The 20,708-nt window shown below is 39.1% G+C and overlaps 1 protein-coding gene across 1 annotated transcript; it reads left to right on the forward strand.

The window, feature by feature from the left end:
• The first annotated feature begins 641 nt into the window (after positions 1-641).
• Positions 642-18,729, forward strand: lrrc8aa (leucine rich repeat containing 8 VRAC subunit Aa). The gene is made up of 3 exons (XM_038274997.1): positions 642-833; positions 9,995-12,113; positions 15,869-18,729. Exons 2-3 carry the CDS (start codon positions 10,005-10,007, stop codon positions 16,142-16,144), a joined length of 2,385 nt encoding a protein of 794 aa, XP_038130925.1. The 5' UTR covers positions 642-833; positions 9,995-10,004; the 3' UTR covers positions 16,145-18,729.
• The last annotated feature ends 1,979 nt before the right edge of the window (positions 18,730-20,708 follow it).

A 20,708-nucleotide genomic window follows, 5' to 3' on the forward strand; every position in this document is an offset into this window, starting at 1 on the left:
GCTGATACCCCTTAGTCTGTTTCAGTGGTTAATACTAAGGCAAGATTCGGGTTGTTGAAGAATATGTTCTGAATTTCTTTTGAAGCACATTTGAATCCACTATCAAATGTTGATCATCTCTCTTTTCAAAGTTCCTGTGCAAATGACAAGAATAGTATTAATCGGAGTAGCTGTCAAGATAGAGAAGGTACATAAATAAACAGTAAAGCTGGAAAAATCTAACAGTAGAACATCTAGACTTTCCTTCAACAATCATAAAAAACATTAAAGAAATTACTGAGAGAAAGTTTGTTTAAAGTTGGGGCGGGCGGGGGGCTTCCTCACAAAAACGAAAGAAAATCAACCAACAAGTCAAAACAAAATCTTATTCGTACAATGTTTGATGCGAACTACAGCTATTATTTGTCTAAATCATCTCCATGGTGAACCGCTGCTGTGGAAGCATTATGGGGTAAAAAAAAAATAAAAAATTAGCCAATAAAACGCATTTCAGGCTTTGACTATGTCACAATACTCGTTTAGCCAAACATATAAATATGTTAATGTTTGTAATAGCTTTTTCCACAAAAATGCATCTAAATACTCTAAACCTCACATTGCCCCAGTCGTGCTTTTATTTTGAAGTTGGGACGCTTCCAGCACTTCCGGTTGCTTTGTGAACACACCGCTCCTCCGCTCAGGCTCCTGTCTTCATGCTGTTTTCCGTTCCTCGCCTCGGCTGTCCTGGGAGGCTCCGGCCTGGTGTCCGAAGGGCCCCCAGTCACTGAGAACCGGTAGAGAAATGTGTCCGCCGTGTGCGGAAGAGGCGAGAGACACCAGTATTAAAAACACAGGTAAGTTTTTCTGTCTCTCTGTTTACTGTGGGGGAACGTTTGTTAGCTGGGAGAGATTTTCCTGCCGCAGCGCGCTGCTGTGGAGCCGCCGGGATGAGACATCGCTTCCCGTCTCTAGTCAAAGGGCTGCTGTTTACAGCAGAGGGTCCGCCCGAAAAAGCTCCCTCATAAATGTCTCTAATTAAATCATGAACAGAGTCAGAAAACCATCAGATTTAAGACAAACGAGGAGAAAAACACAATGCAGATAGAGGCCAGCTAGGTGTTTTATTATTTTGGCTGTAAACAAATAAAAATATAAATAGTTTCTGCAATCGTTTATGTTGTCGATCAAATAATAAAGCATTAATTAATTACTACCTGCGGTATCACAATATAATTATTTTATTGCCTTAGGCTTTTATCACGGATACTACTATCATTATTAGGGGAAGTCATGGAAATAAACCAATATATGTTAGATATATCACAGCTGCTTATTATAAGACGCTAATGTATTCATTTAGAGAATTAGAACTTAATCTTAGTCATATTTATCAATAGGACTGATCTCTTGTCAGATAATCTTCAGTGATTTTAAATTCTTAACTACCTGCTGCAGACTGTGAAATCTTCCTCCCCACTGTTGCTCCAAGCATGCTTAGTGTGAGGGATTGTCTTTGAGTCAATAAGTCGATCCGATCAACTGGTTTCCTTAGATAGAAAACTTTAAATCAGTTTGACTGGATGATCTAGTTGAATTGTCTTTGTACAGTGCCTTGAGGTGACATGTGTTGTGAATTGGTGCTTTTAAAATAAATAGAATTGGGTTAAACACACCAAAACCAGCCTGAAACATGGTGTTGGTGGGGTCATGCTGTGGGGATGGTTTTCACAGGTTAGAGCGGATAGGTAAGGATGTGTTGAGTAACTTGATATCTAAGACTGGAACTTATTAATGTTGAAAACACACTCCTTTATTCTGTCAGACCAGCATATCCATTGTCAATACCCGTTTATCACTTTAGTTTTGTACGAAAAATACGCTTTAAACTACCTCAATCCGCGTGCAGGGCCGGCGATTACTACAGGCGAGCTAGGCAATTGCCTAGGGCGACAAATGTGTTGGGGGCGCCCTCTAGCGTCGCCCTTAGGCTTACTTCCCATTAATCATAGAATTAGAAAAAAAAGCGAATTAAACCGGTTATGAAGCGTCCGTCAGTTTGACTTAACCTTACGTATATATAAATAGCAAAATATGAACAAATAAATATACCACCGTTTTTTTATTTATTTTTTCACATTTAAGAGAAAATCGGAAAAGATTCTGATCACTTTTCAAGCGCCCTCCAACCCGGAAGTCGTGACGTCAATCACTGCAGCATGTACACCAATATTTTGGAATGAAATTGTAAGCAAACAGATATTAAAAGTAAAACAAGTGAAGTCTGGCACTTAACTTTGCTCGCGACTCGAGAATGGCTGAACGGAAAAGACTCCTCCTCCTCCTGCCGCCGCAGTCGGCAAAACTCAATTTCGCCTAGGGCAACCAAAGGGCTAGAACCGGCCCTGCCCGCGTGTATCCCTTTAGTCATCTACAAAAAAAACAAAACAATTTAATTATTTACTTTTTGGTGTTTCTTTTTTAAGCGTATGGAGATCTGACTTTAAATAGTTTTTTGTTCATGACTAAAGGCATAAACATCCTTTTAGATATTTAAAAGTTTAAGCTAAAGGAATAAATGGGACTAGCATATACAAATGCAAATGTGATGTCTTGCGCATGTGTATTGACTATGGGTATGCTGATCTGACAGAACACCTGCTCTCTTCTATTTCCTACATATATTGAGAGGATTAAACAGACAAGCTGTGCAGAAAGGAGACCTTAAATCTAGAAAGGATTCTAACTAACTTGATTCTGACTAGATTAAACTTTCTGTCCTTATCCTCATGTTTGGTTGGAGTATTTTTTTCACACCCACAGGACTGTTAAAGTCTAAACACTGCAGCATTTTTGTTGTTGAAAATATAAAGAACCAAAGCAGAAAGATTAGATCGATATATGAGCATGGAAAAGGGGTTAACTTGCTTGAAAACTGTTCAACCGAAGGACAGTGGGAACAAATACCAAATTTATTAAGCTGGAGTGACTGAAGGGCGTGTTACCTAACTCTGCTCAGGGAGAGGGAGGTCTGTTTGGGAGAAAATTCAGTCTGTCTAAACCTTGGAGGCCTTTTTTCCAGTCGTAGGCTTTCACAGTCAGAGTATCTCGGTTTAAAAGCTGCGATAACTGTGTTTAGTAATCAAAAAAAAAAAAAAAGGTTGTACTGTTCTCCATAAATCAGTGTTTAAGTCCCAGGTTTGATTGTTTTCAGTATTAAGAATGTGTTCGTCTGCAACAGAGGGCTTTTTTTTAACTTAATGACTAAACATGTTTTCACTGCTTTCCTTTTTTCATTAAGTGAAGCTTCATGGGGAGAATACCATGCATACCAAAAACTAGGCTTAAACCTCAGTTCAGTTATTCTTGTACATAGAGAAAATCTGCATATTTCTGTAAGTCTGCAGATTCAGTGTCAGTGCTGCTGATGCTTTCAGGTTCTTTGGGTGTTTTTCAAGCACTTCTGTTTGAAGTTGTTGCAGGGAAAATGTTAACAGTGTGTTTTCCCATAAATGAGCTGCAAAGCCTACTGTAGTTTCCAGGAATGTTGGCATTCACCCGTCTCTTAATCTATGCATTTCTCCAAACCACATTTCCTGTTCTTTTATGCTTTCCAGTTGCTGCCTGAACGATTGGAAAACAAACAAACAAACAAAAACAAAAATAAAGCTCTGATATAGAAAAGCAGATAGAGACCCTAATCGCTCCTGTAATAAATGGTCCCACCTGGCATCATTTATCCAGTATGTTTGGACCCTCATATTTTATTTATAAAGGTTATTTATGCTTTTCCATTATGAAAATGTAAGAGGGGTTAGGTGTTTTTTTTTTTTTTTGCAGATTGCAAGATATGATTTTATTCAACTTGAGCTGAGATCCACCAATCATCAGAGTTATGAGCTTAACGGGCCTTAGTCAGGGAGGAGACACATACCCCATTTACACTACCCTTGAAAAACTGATCCATGCCGAGACCGGTGCGAGCTCGGATCAGTTAACCAGGCCAAGCTTGGTTCTGACAACCGTTTACACATCACACTATCTCCGTTCCTCGACTCCTCGCCTCCTACTGACGATCTGCGGTATTACTGCCAGTATTGAAGGAGGAAATCAAGCAGTTGATGGCAGTAATGCACCAAAAGTTGTTTGCCAACCGCCATAAAACACAAGAAGAAGAAGACGAAGAAGGAGGAAATTTAAGCAAATCAAAATGGCGGCGCCCGTGACATTCAGAAAGTTATGCTTGATTATTATTGCTGTACTTCGGTGTTATTATTTAAAATGCCATTATTTAAAATGTTGCGTGGAGAAGATTTTGATTGTTGTTTATAGTTGTTCTTCTTCTGTTTTGTGTTGATTGGCAAGCAATTTCCAGAGGGGCATTACTGCCAACTACTGGAATGGAGTGTGAATCGCGATGTGCAGCCAGACGGAGATGACGCGTTCTGCTCATGCGCTCTTGTTATCAGAGAACTGAGCCAGGGAAAAACCGAGCCGAGCCCACCTCTGGAACTGGTCTACAGTTGGCTCGGTTCGGTTGTGTCGGTTCAGTTCAGTTTGCTTTCCATTTACACACAATAAGTTATCTCAGTTACTGAGCTCGCACCGGTCTCGGCACGGTGCGAGCGCGGTGGGGTACAAGTGCCCCTATGGAGAGGTATGAGAACCCAGAGCACACAGATCTCAAATGAGTGGCTTCAGAACCAGTCTGTGTATATTCTGGTGTGGCCAAGCCAAAGTTCACACTTGAATCCGATCAAAAATCTCTGGAGAGAGATCTGAAAAAGGTCGCGCATAGACTTCTCCCTTCCAACCAGAGGGAGCCTGTACGGCGCTGCAAAGACGAATTCGTATCCATAATCCATAGTGAAAAAGACTCAGGGGTTTCATTTCTGCCAAAGTAGGATCATCAAAGTGTTAAACAAAGGCTCTTGGTGTTTATGTAATTTATTACTTATTTTTAGATTGATTAATTTGTTATAAACTTCAAAGAAATCTTATTTTCGCACTGGCATAATTGGGTTTTGTGTGTAGATTTTTTAATTTACCGTATTTTCTTGTGAAAAAAGTAGCGGCTTATCATCTGAAAATTACGGTAATTGGATACCATTTAGAAGAAGGTGTAACTTTATCAGAGGAGGAAAAAGTGCAGCACTGGAAAAGTTTTCCAGATGTAAAATCTGCTTTAGATGAAATTTAATTCTCAGGCAAGGCTGTTGATTTAGATGAGTGGAAATGATGTCTGGTCAGACTGAGGTCCTCGTTAAAGTCCTTAAAATGATTGAGAATCTTTGAATTGGTGTTTGCAGATGCCCCCCCATCTACTCTGTGTCCAAACTAGGGCTTTTTTTTTTTAAAGAAAAAGGAAATGATCATATGCGATGCCTGCCTCCTTTAACCACTCATGGTATATGACTGGTTTTTATTATTTCACTGCAATCCTGATGAGTTTGCCTATTTCTCAGTTACTATCAGCTTCATGAACATCATTGAAAATCTTTTCTCAAGAAAACAATCACAGCCGTCATATTATGCCATATTCTACCATAAACATGTTATAAGTTTGTGCTACTGAACATATGAAATAGTATAAAATAGCCTCCTATATAAAGTTGCTCTTTATGGGGCTGTAGTCCAACAAAACTTTTTTAGGTCAATAAATTATAAATAATAAAAAAAAAAACTTTTATTTGTTTAACTTAATGACTGTTAAAGGGTCATCCTGTACGTCACGTTGCGTTAAAGCTTTTCTCCCACAACCCGTTTGCCCCGCGCCCATTCCTCTTCTCAACAGCCTGACTTTCTGAAAGCCATGTTTATGAAAAATGATTGACATGCAGTAGCAGCCAATGAGAAGAGCTTTAAAACGATGGGCTGGACTGAGGAGATCATCCTGATCGATCGACTCACACTGTGGGATATTAAGCACTGTAATCTTGAAGGAAACTTTGTAGTCTTCAAAATCAGAATATGTTTTTTTTTTTTTATGGTCCATTAAGTGGTGAAAAGCTTAGAACAGAATTTGGCACATTGGGACTCATTTAATAGTAAAGGTCCTGCAGCATCAACATCTCTTTGATGTAAAATGTTAGCCACATGCTATCAACATTAACAACAAATTTAGAATATTATACCTAAATGTTATGATAAATGTCCAATCAGCAGCATATTACACGCCAAGAGAGAAAAAATATCACATTTTAAAAAATGATTTTCAATGCTATGGTTTAGGTTGTGTTAAAGTGACAGTGTTGGGGATATTTATTACCAAAAAACAAGAAGGTCTGCCTTTGAAAATACATCAAATTGCAAGCATGTGGGATGTTAGGAGAAGTTTTAATCTGTAAACTTTTTGATATGTTTAAGTTTTGTGTAAATTCTCAAATCAGGCCGGTGATCAGAGGATGAAACTTGTTTTTAGTCTTCACCCGTGGAGCAAAGCCTCATCTGCAGGTAACACTGGAACAATGGCTGCTCTGTTTATAAAAAAGCTTTAGAGATGTACTGGCAGATCCACATGCAGAGTCACTCTTTAATCCAGTTTTGATAAAGACCGGATCAAGCTAAACTTGGGTGATCTGAGTCAGGAGATGTGCAGCAAATATTTACTCTTCAAGCCCAGCTTATCTTCCTGTGCCGGAGAAATCTATTTGTATTTAATTTTTTTTTTTAAACACTCCACTCACTGCGATAATGTGACATTTTTCTAGATGACGTGACCTTTTTGTGGTCATACATGATCTTATGAGTTAATTCTTGCTCTAGGCCACTGTTTGAGGCTTGAATTATAACGTTTATCTATTCATGCCAAACCTCTTTTTTAGGCTTTACACAATGGATGACTGCAGACTGCAGATGGAGGAATTCAACTTACAGCTGTAACTGCAATATGGCAAAGTGTCAACAGAAACATTCCTGACCTTAACACCCATCTTTAAAAATCACAAATTGGGCCAATACAGAATTTTTTATGTTGCTTTTTTTTTCTAAAATTGACACTGTCAGTTGTTTTAAGGTCAGAATATAATTTCAATATTTCTCTTATGTTATTGAAAACAAATCAAACGCCCATAAAGCCATACATAAAGCATTAACAGCAGCTCATTTTCAGACCATAAACTGAAATTTTGTTTATGTCACTGATTGAGTCTTGTTGCAAATGATCTTATTGAAAGCTATTTTTGTAGCTAGGGATGTCCCAGCTTAAATGGCTTAAAACAACACCATTCCTGGCTCTTTGAGTTACGCAGGCATGAATTACAGCAAACAGAGAGAGTAATCGTCTTTTTAAAGCTTATTTTCCTGGAACCCTTCAAACCAAACATTAAACTGTCTTTCTTTCAATAAGTTGAATGGAGTATATAAAGCACCATCAGGCTGTGACCACACCAACACCCTTCAGGCTCCACCGGTTTTTCAGGCTGCCAAGGCGTGAAAGAGAGCTGGGCTTTCAGCAGATAACAGGAAGGTCATTTTGACATCATTTTGAACTTTCTGCTCTCTTGCTTGTTATAAAGATAATTCATCACCATAACAGCAGGAGAGCTTTTCTTCTACTTATGATGTATTGTTATAAAGAAAAAAGAAAAAAATGAAAATTTTCAAACAAATGTGGAGTTGTTTGGTCTAAAGTGGCTTTTTTCTCTTAACTGTTTTCCAACAGTTTCTTTTTCCATGTCTGTAGGTTTGTTAGATTATTTGAAGGAAATATTTGTAGTTATTGTTGTTAGTAATATTGAGCTATTTGCATCGCAGTGTTGAAAATTAACCTTAAAAGGAAAGAAAAAAATCTCAGACAGTAATTTTTCGCCCTTCTCATCATGTTCTTAGTAGTTCTATCAGTCATGCTTTGACATGAAGGAGCAGCTGTAAAGGTTTGCTCTTTTTTATAAGCTGTCATCAGCATAATACGTTTCACTTCCTTTTTTTAAATAAATAATTTAAGTGTTTTCCTGTTTCAACATTTTTCTGATGTTGTCTCAGCATTTTTTGTTTCTTATTAGCCTTGATCCATCAGTGAGGTGACCTGATTCACACACAGTGGCTCTTCAGTAGGTTCATGTGTTGTTTCGGTGTGATAATGTGGGATTATACATAGATGAAATTGTTTGATCTTAAACAGTATTCCAAAAAAAAAAAGTCAATATTGAGTTTTTAAGTATTACTCCCAGAGAAACATCTGTTTCCAGTTTGATAATCAGTAACATGTCCGTCCTATGGGCTGTATAGATGGCGATGCTTATTTTGGACTTGTTTGCCTATTTGGGTTTTGTTGGTTGTTAATTATTAAGAAGAACTTGTTTTAACAATCAGAGATTGTAGTCGTTTATGCATCACATGGAGTCAAATGTCAGGCGAAAAACATCCAGCTACCCAAAGCTGCTCCTCTTTAGAAGATGTGTCATGCTCTTGTTGATGTTGGGAAATGATGGCAGTGCAGGCGCTCTATTTCTTCAGAGCTATCTTCTCAGCATTTGACCTAATCATTTCCTCTACTCCTCTTGTCTGTGTTTCTCCTTCAGCTGAATAGATTAAACCACAGCTGTGAAATCATTCTTTTATAAGGGAAAAGTAAATATATCTTGATTTATTTCTGATTTTTAGAGGTTCATTATGGCTCATTTATATTGATCCATACTGCATTTTAAGAAGCCAATGATCATGGCTGATCTATGCTGATAATTAGGTGGGTGTCAATACTCAACAGCAACTTGTAAATGTTTTTTTAAATAAATGTATTTATTTTTGTAAAATAGTATTTGCATAATGATGACTTGTGTTTTTACACCTAAAATACTTCAAAGCAACATAATTTTCCAGCACCGCCTAAATCTTTTAACTCCAAATACAATTTGCAGGTGAATATCATCAAGAGTCACAAAGTTACTCTCCTTTTGTGAAATTGGATCTCTGTATAAAGGCAGCTGCTTCATGAACTGATCAGAGGTTTGTTAGAGGAAATCATCGACCACACAACATAAAGACCCAGGGACACAGCAGAAAGGTCAGGGAATCAGAGCTAGGTTATAAGACAAAATGATAAGTTTATAGCTCCTCAGAGCATCTTACGAGCCAATCTGTTTTCCTGAAATTAAAATAGTGTCACACAGCTGTAAACCTACCAAGACATGATCATCTATCTGAACCAACAGGCAGGAGAGAGAGAGGCCTGTGCTAACTGCTGAGGACTGCAGAGATCCACAGCTTAGGTGGAAAAATCTGTCAACATGAGAACTACGAGAGCTTCACTGCATAAATCTGTTGTTTATAGAAAAGAAACAAGACATTAATCCAGGAAGACCTCTGTTTAAGAAGATGCTCCTAACAGTAAATACTAGATAAAACCACAAAATATATAACCGGCATGCAAAACTCTTAAGGTGTGATGGAAGCTACTGAGCTGCATATTCCTTCAGAGTAGGGCTGAAAAAATGAATCCGATTATTTGTGATTGATCGATTGTTGAAATAATCGTCAACTCATTTAGTAATCGATTAATCTTTAAATGGAGTATAGAGGCTTGTAAAAAGAAAAATATAAACAATTTGCATTTAAGATTAAAAAAAAATTGTCTGTCCATATGCTCTGTCAAGAACTCCTCAAGTGGAAAAGTTTTTGTTTCACCTGGGGTTTTTGTAAAAAAAAAAAAATCTTTAAGGAACCTTCGTCTATCTGATTATTAATTGATTATTTGAAAAAATAATCGACTGATTATAGCTAAATAATGGTTCGTTGCAGCCCTACTATAGAAGGTTGGAGATGTTAACTGTCTAGCAGTGAAAGGATCCAGAAAGGTTAAAGAACTGTTACTGTTGTATAGATAAAACTGTTGAAGTGACCTAAATTCAGATGAGAATCTGCGGCAGCAGAAAGTCATTTAAAACTTTCATGACTCAAATATTCACCTTTTTGTCTCTAAAGAGCAGCAAATGCAATATTTTTTTATTTCAGAGGAACAGGTTAAATATTTCCTGTACGTAATCAATAGACTGTTTATTTTATTTCTGCTCTTTTACAGATAAACCATCATGATTCCCATCACAGAGCTTCGGTACTTTGCTGACACCCAGCCAACATATCGCATCCTGAAGCCATGGTGGGACGTGTTCACCGACTACATCTCAATCATCATGCTGATGATTGCGGTGTTCGGTGGGACGCTGCAGGTCACGCAGGACAAAATGATCTGCCTGCCCTGCAAGTGGATCCTCAACGACACTTGCGACGCCATGCCAAACGCCACGGGCCCCTACCGTCCAGAACCCAAGGGCATTCAGTATGACCTGGACCGACATCAGTACAACTATGTCGACGCTGTCTGCTACGAGAACAAACTGCACTGGTTTGCTAAATACTTCCCCTATCTGGTGCTGCTCCACACTCTCATCTTCCTGGCCTGCAGCAACTTCTGGTTCAAATTCCCACGCACCAGTTCCAAACTGGAGCACTTTGTCTCGATCCTCCTCAAGTGCTTCGACTCGCCATGGACAACGAGAGCTTTGTCAGAGACTGTGGTGGAGGAGAGCGACCCCAAACCTGTGGGGAAAATGAACGGCTCCATGGACAAAAAAGCCTCGAGCGTGAGCGAGGACGTGGAGGCCAGTGTGCCCATGCTCCAGCGAACAAAGTCCAGAATCGAACAAGGAATCGTCGATCGCTCTGAAACCGGGGTCTTGGACAAAAAGGAAGGGGAGCAAGCCAAAGCGCTTTTTGAGAAGGTGAAGAAGTTCAGGATTCATGTCGAGGAAGGCGACATAGTCTACCGCCTTTACATTCGTCAGACTATCATTAAAGTGATCAAGTTCATAGTGATAATAAGCTACACGGGTTATTATGTAGGACAGATCCGCTTCAGCGTGGTGTGCTCGGTAAACATCGAGAAACTCACAGGATACCGCCTGTTTTATTGCGCCCACCCATTAGCTACTCTTTTCAAGATCCTGGCCTGTTTCTACATCAGCTTGGTGGTGGTTTACGGTCTCATCTGCATGTACACGCTTTGTTGGATGGTGAGACGCTCCCTCAAACGGTACTCCTTCGAGTCCATTCGTGAGGAGAGCAGTTATAGCGACATCCCTGACCTCAAGAATGACTTTGCCTTTATGCTACACATGATTGACCAGTATGACCCTCTGTACTCGAAGCGCTTCGCCGTGTTCCTGTCGGAGGTAAGCGAGAACAAGCTGAGGCAGCTGAACCTCAACAACGAGTGGACGTTAGAGAAGCTGAGGCAGCGGATCACAAAGAACTCCCAGGACAAACTGGAGCTGCACCTCTTCATGCTCAGCGGGATCCCAGACACGGTGTTCGATCTGGTCGAGCTGGAGGTGCTGAAGTTGGAGCTGATCCCGGATGTGACTATACCCCCCATCATCGCCCAGCTCTCCAACCTGAGGGAGATGTGGCTGTACCACACTCCAGCTAAAATCGAAGCTCCGGCGTTGGCCTTCCTAAGGGAGAACCTGAAGTCCCTGCACATCAAGTTCACAGACATCAAGGAAATTCCTTTGTGGATCTACAGCCTGAAGAACCTCAGCGAGCTGCACCTGACTGGTAACCTGAGCGCTGAGAACAATCGATTTATTGTGATCGATGGGCTCAGAGAGCTCAAAAGTCTGAAGGTGCTGCGCCTGAAAAGCAACCTGACCAAGCTGCCTCAGGTGGTGACGGACGTTGGCGTGCATCTTCAGAAGCTCTCCATCAACAATGAGGGCACCAAGCTGATGGTGCTCAACAGCCTTAAGAAGATGGTCAACCTGACAGAACTGGAGCTCATTCGGTGCGACCTGGAGCGCATCCCCCACTCCATCTTCAGCTTGCACAACCTGCAGGAGATCGACCTCAAAGACAATAACCTGAAGACCATCGAGGAGATCATCAGCTTTCAGCACCTGCACCGCCTCGTGTGCCTAAAGCTCTGGTACAACCAGATCGCCTACATCCCCATCCAGATCGGAACCCTCACCAACCTGGAGAGGCTCTATCTGAACAGGAACAAGATCGAGAAGATCCCCAGCCAGCTTTTCTTCTGTCGCAAGCTGCGCTTCCTGGATCTGAGTCACAACAACCTGACCAGCATCCACCCAGACGTAGGCTTCCTCCAGAACCTGCAGTATTTCGCCGTCACAGCTAACAGGGTAAGAAGCTAAAACATTCGTATTGATCCGATTTAGAGCTGCGTCTAAAACAATTTGCACCCTTGAAGCTTTCATAATAAAATCGATATGATAAAATGTCTAAGTGATTAGAAGCAGGCTGTCTGGCTGATGGACTGTTACCTCCACAGGTGAGTAAACTTTGTTTATAGGCACCCCCATTCTTTTCATTACTTTTCTGTAATTAATGTCAGTTTTCTTCTTCATGCCCTGTTTATTTATTCACCGTATAGTGCTTTTATTAATCTTCTTTGGACTCCCTTAATAGGGTTCATGGCCCCACCTACTACAGGGATCTTTTGGAAAAACAAACATTTGCAAGGGGTCCACACATTCGGGTTAATTTTTAATTGAACTTGATCTCAAACTGGAGAAATTTACCTCTGCATATAACTAATCCCCTTGGGAAGCAGTGGGCTGCCACTGTGCGGTGCCCGGGGAGCAGTGTGGGGTTAAAGGTCTTTGCTCAGGGACCCAGAGTGCAGGTTGTCGGGATCAAACCGGGTATTTGCAACCTTCTCAGAGCACAAGCACGCTGTTCTAACCACTAGGCCAACACCAGGGTTAGAGAAACTATGTTTCAAAGTTAAAACGGATGAATAATCTAGGAATTAAACTGGTAGGTTTAAGGTAAACAAACAAGGTTTAAATAAAATGTAAGTATTTGAGATGACAAAGCAGACGACATAGGCTACGGCTTTATGAGGCGTTAGCTATTATGTTTGTCTTTCTTTAACACATCCTGGTTAATGACGAAATGGTAGAAACAAGAAATCCCTCAGATAGAAGCTGTCCAAACAGCTGGTTGCGTCCCGTCTGGCTGTGCAGAAAGCTCCACTTCTTCAGGGTCAAAGTTTTATATTTGTGCTGTTGTTCATCTGTTTGGAAGCCACTTTCACACATTTACAGTGCGAATGTAAACACTGAGTTTGGGGCATGCCCAGCTGCAGCTTATTTGCATAAAGGTGACAGAGACCTAACAGCTTTTTCTGAAAGGAACTCAAAATAGGAAGTGAGGAGGTGAAATCTCATTATGTGGGTGATTTTGTCCAAAAAATATAATAAATCACTTTCAAGTTTCAAGGTGTCATTTGAAGGTTTAAAAGAAGCATAATACGCCCCCCTTAAAATAAATATACCACATTTACAGTTTGTTCATGGAAACTTTATTATACAAACACTTTTGGTTTGGCTACGTTCATTTCCACTGCACAACTGGAAATATTCTCAGACAGCTATTCTTTTCTTTTTTGAACACAAGGGAAAGTGTTGTAGTGCCAGAGCAATGCTGCTCTACGCCTCTTGCTCAGTCAGACATTGTTTCACCCTTCAGCATAGAGACTTTAAGCCACAGGAATGGTGTAATGTAAAATTTTGCGCTTTGGGTACTGTAGCTTTTTTTAAGCATCTGTTAATCTTGATGCCTAGATGTTGCTTCAGCCTTTTTTGAGGAACTTGTTGAACGGTTTCGTTATTGCATTGGAAAAAAATTACCACATATTTCTTGTTTTAATTTTTATCTTAAAGAACTTTGATTTAAAACTCTGGTTTGTCTGTTTAGAAACGCAGCTTTGAGCTCTGGAGCGTGCAAACATAGTGTGTTTCCAGTTAGGACTACTATTAATGCAGTTTTACTGCGATGGTTTGTGTGGCTTCTTGCTGAAAATAACCTCCAGCAGGTCTGTTAGTAGCTGTGAATAGCTCAGGAACAGCTCTTTGCTGCTCCTTCCTCTGTTTACACTTTCCGCATATTATCAGGTTCAAATCAGCTTTAACAGTGAGCTTACATCATCCGTATTACGGCACTGCTAATATGCTGTGATTCCAGCAGAATTCAATAGGAATCTGTACTCTTTGCTATTTTTTGCTGCTGACTTCCTTGCAGAACAAAGTCAATACAAATCTTTATCACTCAATCCATTTTTGTCTTGTTTTTCTGTACTTTATATTTCCTCTGACATGTGGAAGATGTGAGCTGTGTTTAAAGGGGCCTTTTATCTTGTTTTCTCACCTCCTGTTTTCAGGTCTGGTTTGCATTTCATTCCTCCTGCTTTGACACGAAGTGGAAGCAGTTGCCTATTATTTTCATTATTGTTTACTGATCCATGAGAACAGTGCCCCGCAAAAGTATTCACAATATTTGAACTTTTCAAGGAGCAAACTCTTAATTTGGATTTATTTGTAATCAACCGACTTGTAGTAGAACGTAGTTGTGAAGGGAAATGAAGAAAGATGCATGCTGCTCGGTTAAGTTAAAATGATTTTTTATTCACCCCTGAATAAAATTAAAAACAGAAAATTGGCTTTCAAAGGTGTGCTTAGTTTGGATATTTTTTATTAAGGTTCTATGAAGATATTACGGTATTAGTAAAGATTAGCTGCTCCAAAAACCCTTATTACTTCTTTAAAAGTTAGATATTCTAAATGTTTGGGTTGGTGAAAAGCCAAAAGGTTGCCAGATTTAATCTACATTTTGACAAAATCATGGGAAGTATGTTGGTAACACATGGTGGTGGCAGGGTTATGCTTAGGGGACAGGAAAGTTGAAGTTTATGAGAAGGTGGATGGAGTAAAAGACTTGATGCTGAGATGAAGGTGGGGCTGACTGCATCATCGATTTTTATCCATATATCAGATTTTCTGTTTCAGTTTTTGGCAAATGGTGACTTTTTTTCCTTACCAGTGGTTTCATTGGGTCTCCATAGCTCAGAGTGACATCAGTTCACCACTGTTTGTTTGTAGATGTGTACTAATAGATAATAAACTAGCGAACTGTATGATACGACTAGCCGCAGACATTTAGAGTGGTTGTCAAGTTCCGTCAGGGTGGGGTCCACTTTGTGGCCTCTTCTGATCAGCAATTCCTCAGCCCGTTTTTACTGGCAGGTTTTAACTGCATCCCCCAATTGAAATGGATGGACTAATCTTTTCGATTAGTCTTTTAGACAACAGTCAGGTAAAAAGCTTAGGACAGAAAGATCTGACAGTTAGTGAACACATATTTAGAATAAAAATTATTGAACAACTCTAATTCCCATATATGTGAACAGTCTTACGAAATTTACTTAGAATCTTAAGCATAAATTATCTGATTAAATTATTAAATATCTGTTACCAAAATATAACACAATATTGCACATCGCCTATATATTTAACCATATATAATTTACAATATAACCCCATAAAACACAACATAAATGCCCATATCCCCAAAATGATTTACATCGCTGCTCATTCATTCACATCATTTGTTTTCAAAATAAAGCTAGTGTTTAAAAGTAACAGTTGTCTTTTTATTTCCAAAATTAAGGAAAAGCAAAATGGAGATTTTTATAGTCATGTTGCCCAACCCCAGATGGAGCTCTGAGGACAGTGACCATAACCATGCAAGGGTATAGATAAAGCACATCAGAGGGGTCCAATCAAAGTCCTATTGTTCCTCTAATCCAACAAAAAGTTTGCTATTTAGCCAAATATACTGTGTTTGTTTCAGTCAGGATGAGCTAAAGCTGGTGGAGACTTGTAGCTGTAACAGCTTTGAGATATTATTTACAAGGAATGAATAAAACCATGCATTATTTCCTTTGGATCTCACATTCATGCAGCATTTTGTGCTTTTATTGCATAAAACCCCAATACAATTAATTGTAGTTTGTGGCTCTAAGTGGACAAAATGCATTAAAATTTCAAGCAAGACTTTCTAATTTATCTAATGCAGTTCTTTTGATCTGTTTCAGATTGAGACTTTGCCCCCTGAGCTGTTTCAGTGCAAGAAACTTCGCACTCTGAATCTAGGGAACAACTGCTTGCAGACGTTGCCGTCGCGCTTCGGGGAACTGACCGGGCTGACCCAGCTGGAGCTGAGGGGGAACCGCCTCGAGTGCCTCCCGGTAGAGCTTGGCGAGTGCCAGCTGCTGAAGAAAAGCAGCCTGGTGGTGGAGGAGGACCTGTTCAACACGCTGCCAACGGAAGTCAAGGAGCATCTGTGGAGGGCTGATAAGGAGCAAGTTTGAGCCAAAATAAATAATGTTGACAGGAAATCACAGTCAGATATACAAGAGACTTGTTGAATCTTGGACAAAACCTTAAGAAGGATGCAGCTGCAAAGGTAAAAAGAAGAAAGTTGAACATCTACACATGATTTATGAGGAATCTTTTTCCAGGTTACAAAGCTGCAGAGTTGCTGTTAAATATGCATGCCATAGTAGGATCAATCTTAAATGATACTTGTTCATTGGACTTAAACAACTGTCAGTCAGCTAAATGTGCTCCTCTTGATAAATTGAGAGAGAGCAGGACAGTTGTACAAAGGGCCACTTTGAACACTGAATCTGCTCACCACACTTCTAGACTCCATATATTGGAGGAACTTTTATTTTTCCAGTTATGCACAACGTGGCTCATCGCATCCGCAGATGTTATCAAGCCATTTTATCCTCAATGGTTTCTTTTTCCTTTACGCTCTTTTTTTCTTAGAGTGAAATTTTTTTTATGGGCACAAAAGGACTATGATCACAAACAAATCATCACACAGGTAATCTCACAGCTCCGGCCTTAACCCTGTGACAACTGATGGGACATGTTGCAAAGAAATAAGATAAGAAACAAATGAAACGTAAAAACTCGTTAGCTGTAAATTTAAGCCTGATGCGGGCTGTAACCCAAACAGAAAGCTCCACTAGTATTCCATGGCTCAGTTTATGCAGATTTCATATGATACTTGTGATTTATGGGATTCAGAGACACGATTTGAGCAAATGAGGCTGACCCTGACTGAACATTTCCTGTTCACGTCCTGAACACACACACACAGATTAACTTAGGTGACCTTTGTTCATTTTCAGAGCATATTTTATTTCCAAGTCTAAAATGTAACTATACTCTTAGTCACATGTTTTTACCAACAGTTCAGCATGTTTTTCAGATTTAAATATAGCATGCAAAGAAAAGCCCCTCACACATTTCTTTTTTGTTTTTTGTCACCTTATTGAGTAAGATCATCAATCAAATCCTTCATATAACCAATATAAACCAAAAATAACAAAACACAGTTTTTAAATGTTGATTTGTTGATTTCTAAGGGGAAAAAGCTGTCCAAACAAATGTGGAGGTTGTATCAAAGTATAAATAACACATTTTTAAATAATGTCAAACACCATCCTTTAAATAGAACCCACCTAACAATATGAAGTAGGCTAAATGATTGGAAAAAAGGCAACATGAAAATAAAAGTGAGAAACAAAGACGGTTACAACTATTTAAAAGGGTTTCAAATATTTCCCTAAGGCTTTTAGACTTCAGCAAAATACAGCGAGAACAATTATCCACAAATGGAGAAAATGCAGAGCGTTTTTTGTGGAGTTGACTTGCCTACCAAAATTACTCGAAGACAACATTGAACACGTATTAAAGTAAAAGCAAAGCACTGAGGGACTGTGTTACAGTTAGGGGGGGATTTTTCACAGGATCAGGTTTTGGATTGCATTTTCCCTTTTAAAAAAAAAAAATAATTTTGTTATCTTAGTTGAATAAATAAATGTTTGTTGATCTGAAAAATCAATATGTGACAAACAAAGGTCAGATCTTAAAGAGGAAAGCTGATCATGCTAATCATTAAGCGAATTTATTAACAGACATTTCAAATTGAGGGATCTTTGAAAGTTATTTACAGAAGAGGTAGCCTGAAAGAGAGGGGAATGTCTGCGGTGCTGCTTCCATCCAGACTTTTACTGTACAGTCATCATGCTCGGGTTGCTCTGTGGAAAGGAGGAGACATTTGTCATTAACGTGTTTACTCACTCAAGGGGCAGTGGAGGACAAATAGGAAATTGCAAAACAAAGGGAACCGGTTTTGCTTCAGATTCCAAAAGGGAAGCGTTTTATCTTCTTTTTTGGCTAAGATTGTCGGGTTTCTATGTCCACCATTTACACTCCAAACCAGTGCTGCATGTTTATTGGCTTGAAACACTTTTCTTGTTTAGACGTTAATAGTTAATAGCATCAGATGGAGCAAATGTCTACTCCTGCCAAATGTCCCTTAATGCTAATGTAGCCTTAGCTTTTTGATGTTTTCTGTTTATTGGCTATATCCTGTTAATGATCGCAGACATCATCAGGTTTTTTTTCTCTTGTGCTTTAAATATCTTATGCTCTTTGATTCTTTACCAATGGTTCCTTTTATTTTAATTTTATCGGTAAAGTGTGAAATGGGCACAAGATTCTTCCGAATTGAGACCTCGAGTAAAACTAAATTATGTCACATCCTAATTTATTATATTTATAACGCAAAATCATCACTTAATACTAAAGCATGTTAAATATATTGTTATTGATAGCAGCATATTTTTTTTATTTTCATATAAGGTTGTCGCCGCCTTTCAGTCAGCTGATTGGCAGAGCCTATTAACGTGGTGGAGGGGAGCAATGCATTGCTCTATGCTTTATACAGTTTGAAAAGATTCAGCTTTTTTAAAACCTTGATTCCAGCGGCTCAAAACCGAGCGGGAAACAGTTAGAGATTGCTAGCATATTTTCTGCTTAAACTACGTTCTTGTGATTTCCTTTAAATTTTTATTTTAAAATAACTTTTAAGTGTTTTGCAAAACGTTTTTTGCTGAAAAAGAGGAGAGCAGGGGATTATGAATAGACGGAGAAGTCATCTGGTGACTATTTTTTACTGATTGGCCAATCAGAAACTAAAATCTCTTATTCAATTCAGTTTATTTCTATAGCGCCAATTAACAACACATGCCATCTCCAGGCATTTTACAGTTCACCAGATCATCCAGTCAAATTGATTCAGAGTTTTCTATGTAAGGAAAACCAGTTGATTGCATCGACTCATTGACTCAAATGCAATCCCTCACACTAAGCATGCTTGTAGCGACAGTGGAGAGGAAAACCTCCCTTTTAACAGGAAGAAACCTCCAGCAGAACCAGGCTCAGTGTGATTGGCCATCTGCCGGGGCCGACTGGGGTTCAAGGAGACAAGAAGCAGACAAGCCCATTAAGCCGCTAAAACAATAAAAAAAAAATACCAACTCCATTAACATATATTTTCTGTTTTAAAATAACAGTAACATGCTTTCAGAAATGTATAATTCTCATCTAAGCTTAAAATAAAATAAAAATCTCAGCTTTTTTTACAATAAAAATTTTGTAAATATGGTCCAAGTGCAAAATTATCCTGAAAGAAGAAAGATCTAAAATTTGAAATGTTGTTCTTTGTGCTACTTAAGGAGAATAAGCTTAGATCTGTATCAGCAGCTCAAGCTATAAAAATGTGTCCATCTGAAATCAGCAAAAAAAAATGTGCCCAGTGATTGTGGAATTTAAACAGTTTTTTTTCTTGTTTATAAAACGTTATAAATTAGTAAGAACACTTAAGTGAAAAGCAGCAGAAAACTACAATCGGCTATTTTAAATCATTCTCACTTTTTTGTTAAAAGAGGCAGATTTTTAATATTCAGCAGACCCTTAAGGACTTTGAGTATTTTGTCAGAGATTGATTTTCTTACTCTCTGCTCTCTTTGGAGGTTTAAAGCAAGCATTCCTTTGAAGATTTAGTTTAATGATTCCTCCCAGTGAAATCTGTGTCACAGAGGGCCCTTAACCAAAGTGATGACAGGTGTAATGCTACGCTAAGTTATCTCTATCTCTAGGTGTGAAAAGACAAGCCTAACTGAGGCAATGGTCTATAGATGGATTTTTCTGTTTTATAATACAGTGCCTTACAAAAGTATTTTGAGCTTTTTTTTCAACATTTTGTCACATTACAAGCTCCAACCTTAATGTGTTTAATTCAAATTTCATGAACCAACACAATGTAGTGCATTCTGTGAATAGTGTTAACACTCTTACATGTTTAGTTTTGTTCGAAAACCAAGAGCTCAAGGTTTGATCTGACCGGAGCTCCCTGAACTCCAAAAGGGATTTCTGTTTCCTTGCTTTCAGCAGGAACCATCTTTCGTCCACTCAAACAATTAAGGTCCAGATTACTGACATGTGCAAATCACAACAGGACGCAGTCATGTTCGTGGCTGGAACGGGAAGGAGTTCAAGAGGCATCTGTATTCTTGCAGAGCGCTGCAGGTCGAGACTGAGGCCCTTTGGGTGAACATTTAAAATCAAAGTTATTCATTCGCTTGCACAAAACACCTATACAGTGTGTTGTGCTACAGGGAGAGGCTGTGGGAGAATTTGATATTGCGAGCGATCATCAATGTGGTGCACTGCAGACCTCCCTCCTGCAGAGTATCAAATTAAAATGTAATCGCAGCATTCCTTGTTTCGCCAACGGTTCTAATGTTAAATTCTGTTAATGAAATCATGTGCAGCTTATTCAGATTTGATCAACGTCTATAGATTGATATTTATACATGTTTTTTTGTCTGTGACCTCTAGAGCTCTACTCAGTCATCATTTAATCTCTGAGTCATTCATTTCACTTGCTGCATGCTCTCTTTCCCCTCCTGTCAGCGTTTAGTAATCAGGCGAAGGCCCGACTTAAGGTCAGTCAGATGCTTTTCGAAAACCAAAGAAGGGAAGTTTTGGTTGCTCACTTCTTAGTCACAAGAA

Source organism: Cyprinodon tularosa, unplaced genomic scaffold (genome assembly GCF_016077235.1).
Source record: "Cyprinodon tularosa strain WSP-4 unplaced genomic scaffold, ASM1607723v1 ctg94, whole genome shotgun sequence".
NCBI lineage: Eukaryota > Metazoa > Chordata > Actinopteri > Cyprinodontiformes > Cyprinodontidae > Cyprinodon > Cyprinodon tularosa.

Bases quoted from the DNA above. Each gene is read 5' to 3' on its own strand.
- lrrc8aa (XM_038274997.1), top strand. From the start codon at position 10,005: ATGATTCCCATCACAGAGCTTCGGTACTTTGCTGACACCCAGCCAACA. The intron at 12,114-15,868 runs GTAAGAAGCTAA...GATCTGTTTCAG, and splicing joins TCGCCGTCACAGCTAACAGG to ATTGAGACTTTGCCCCCTGA.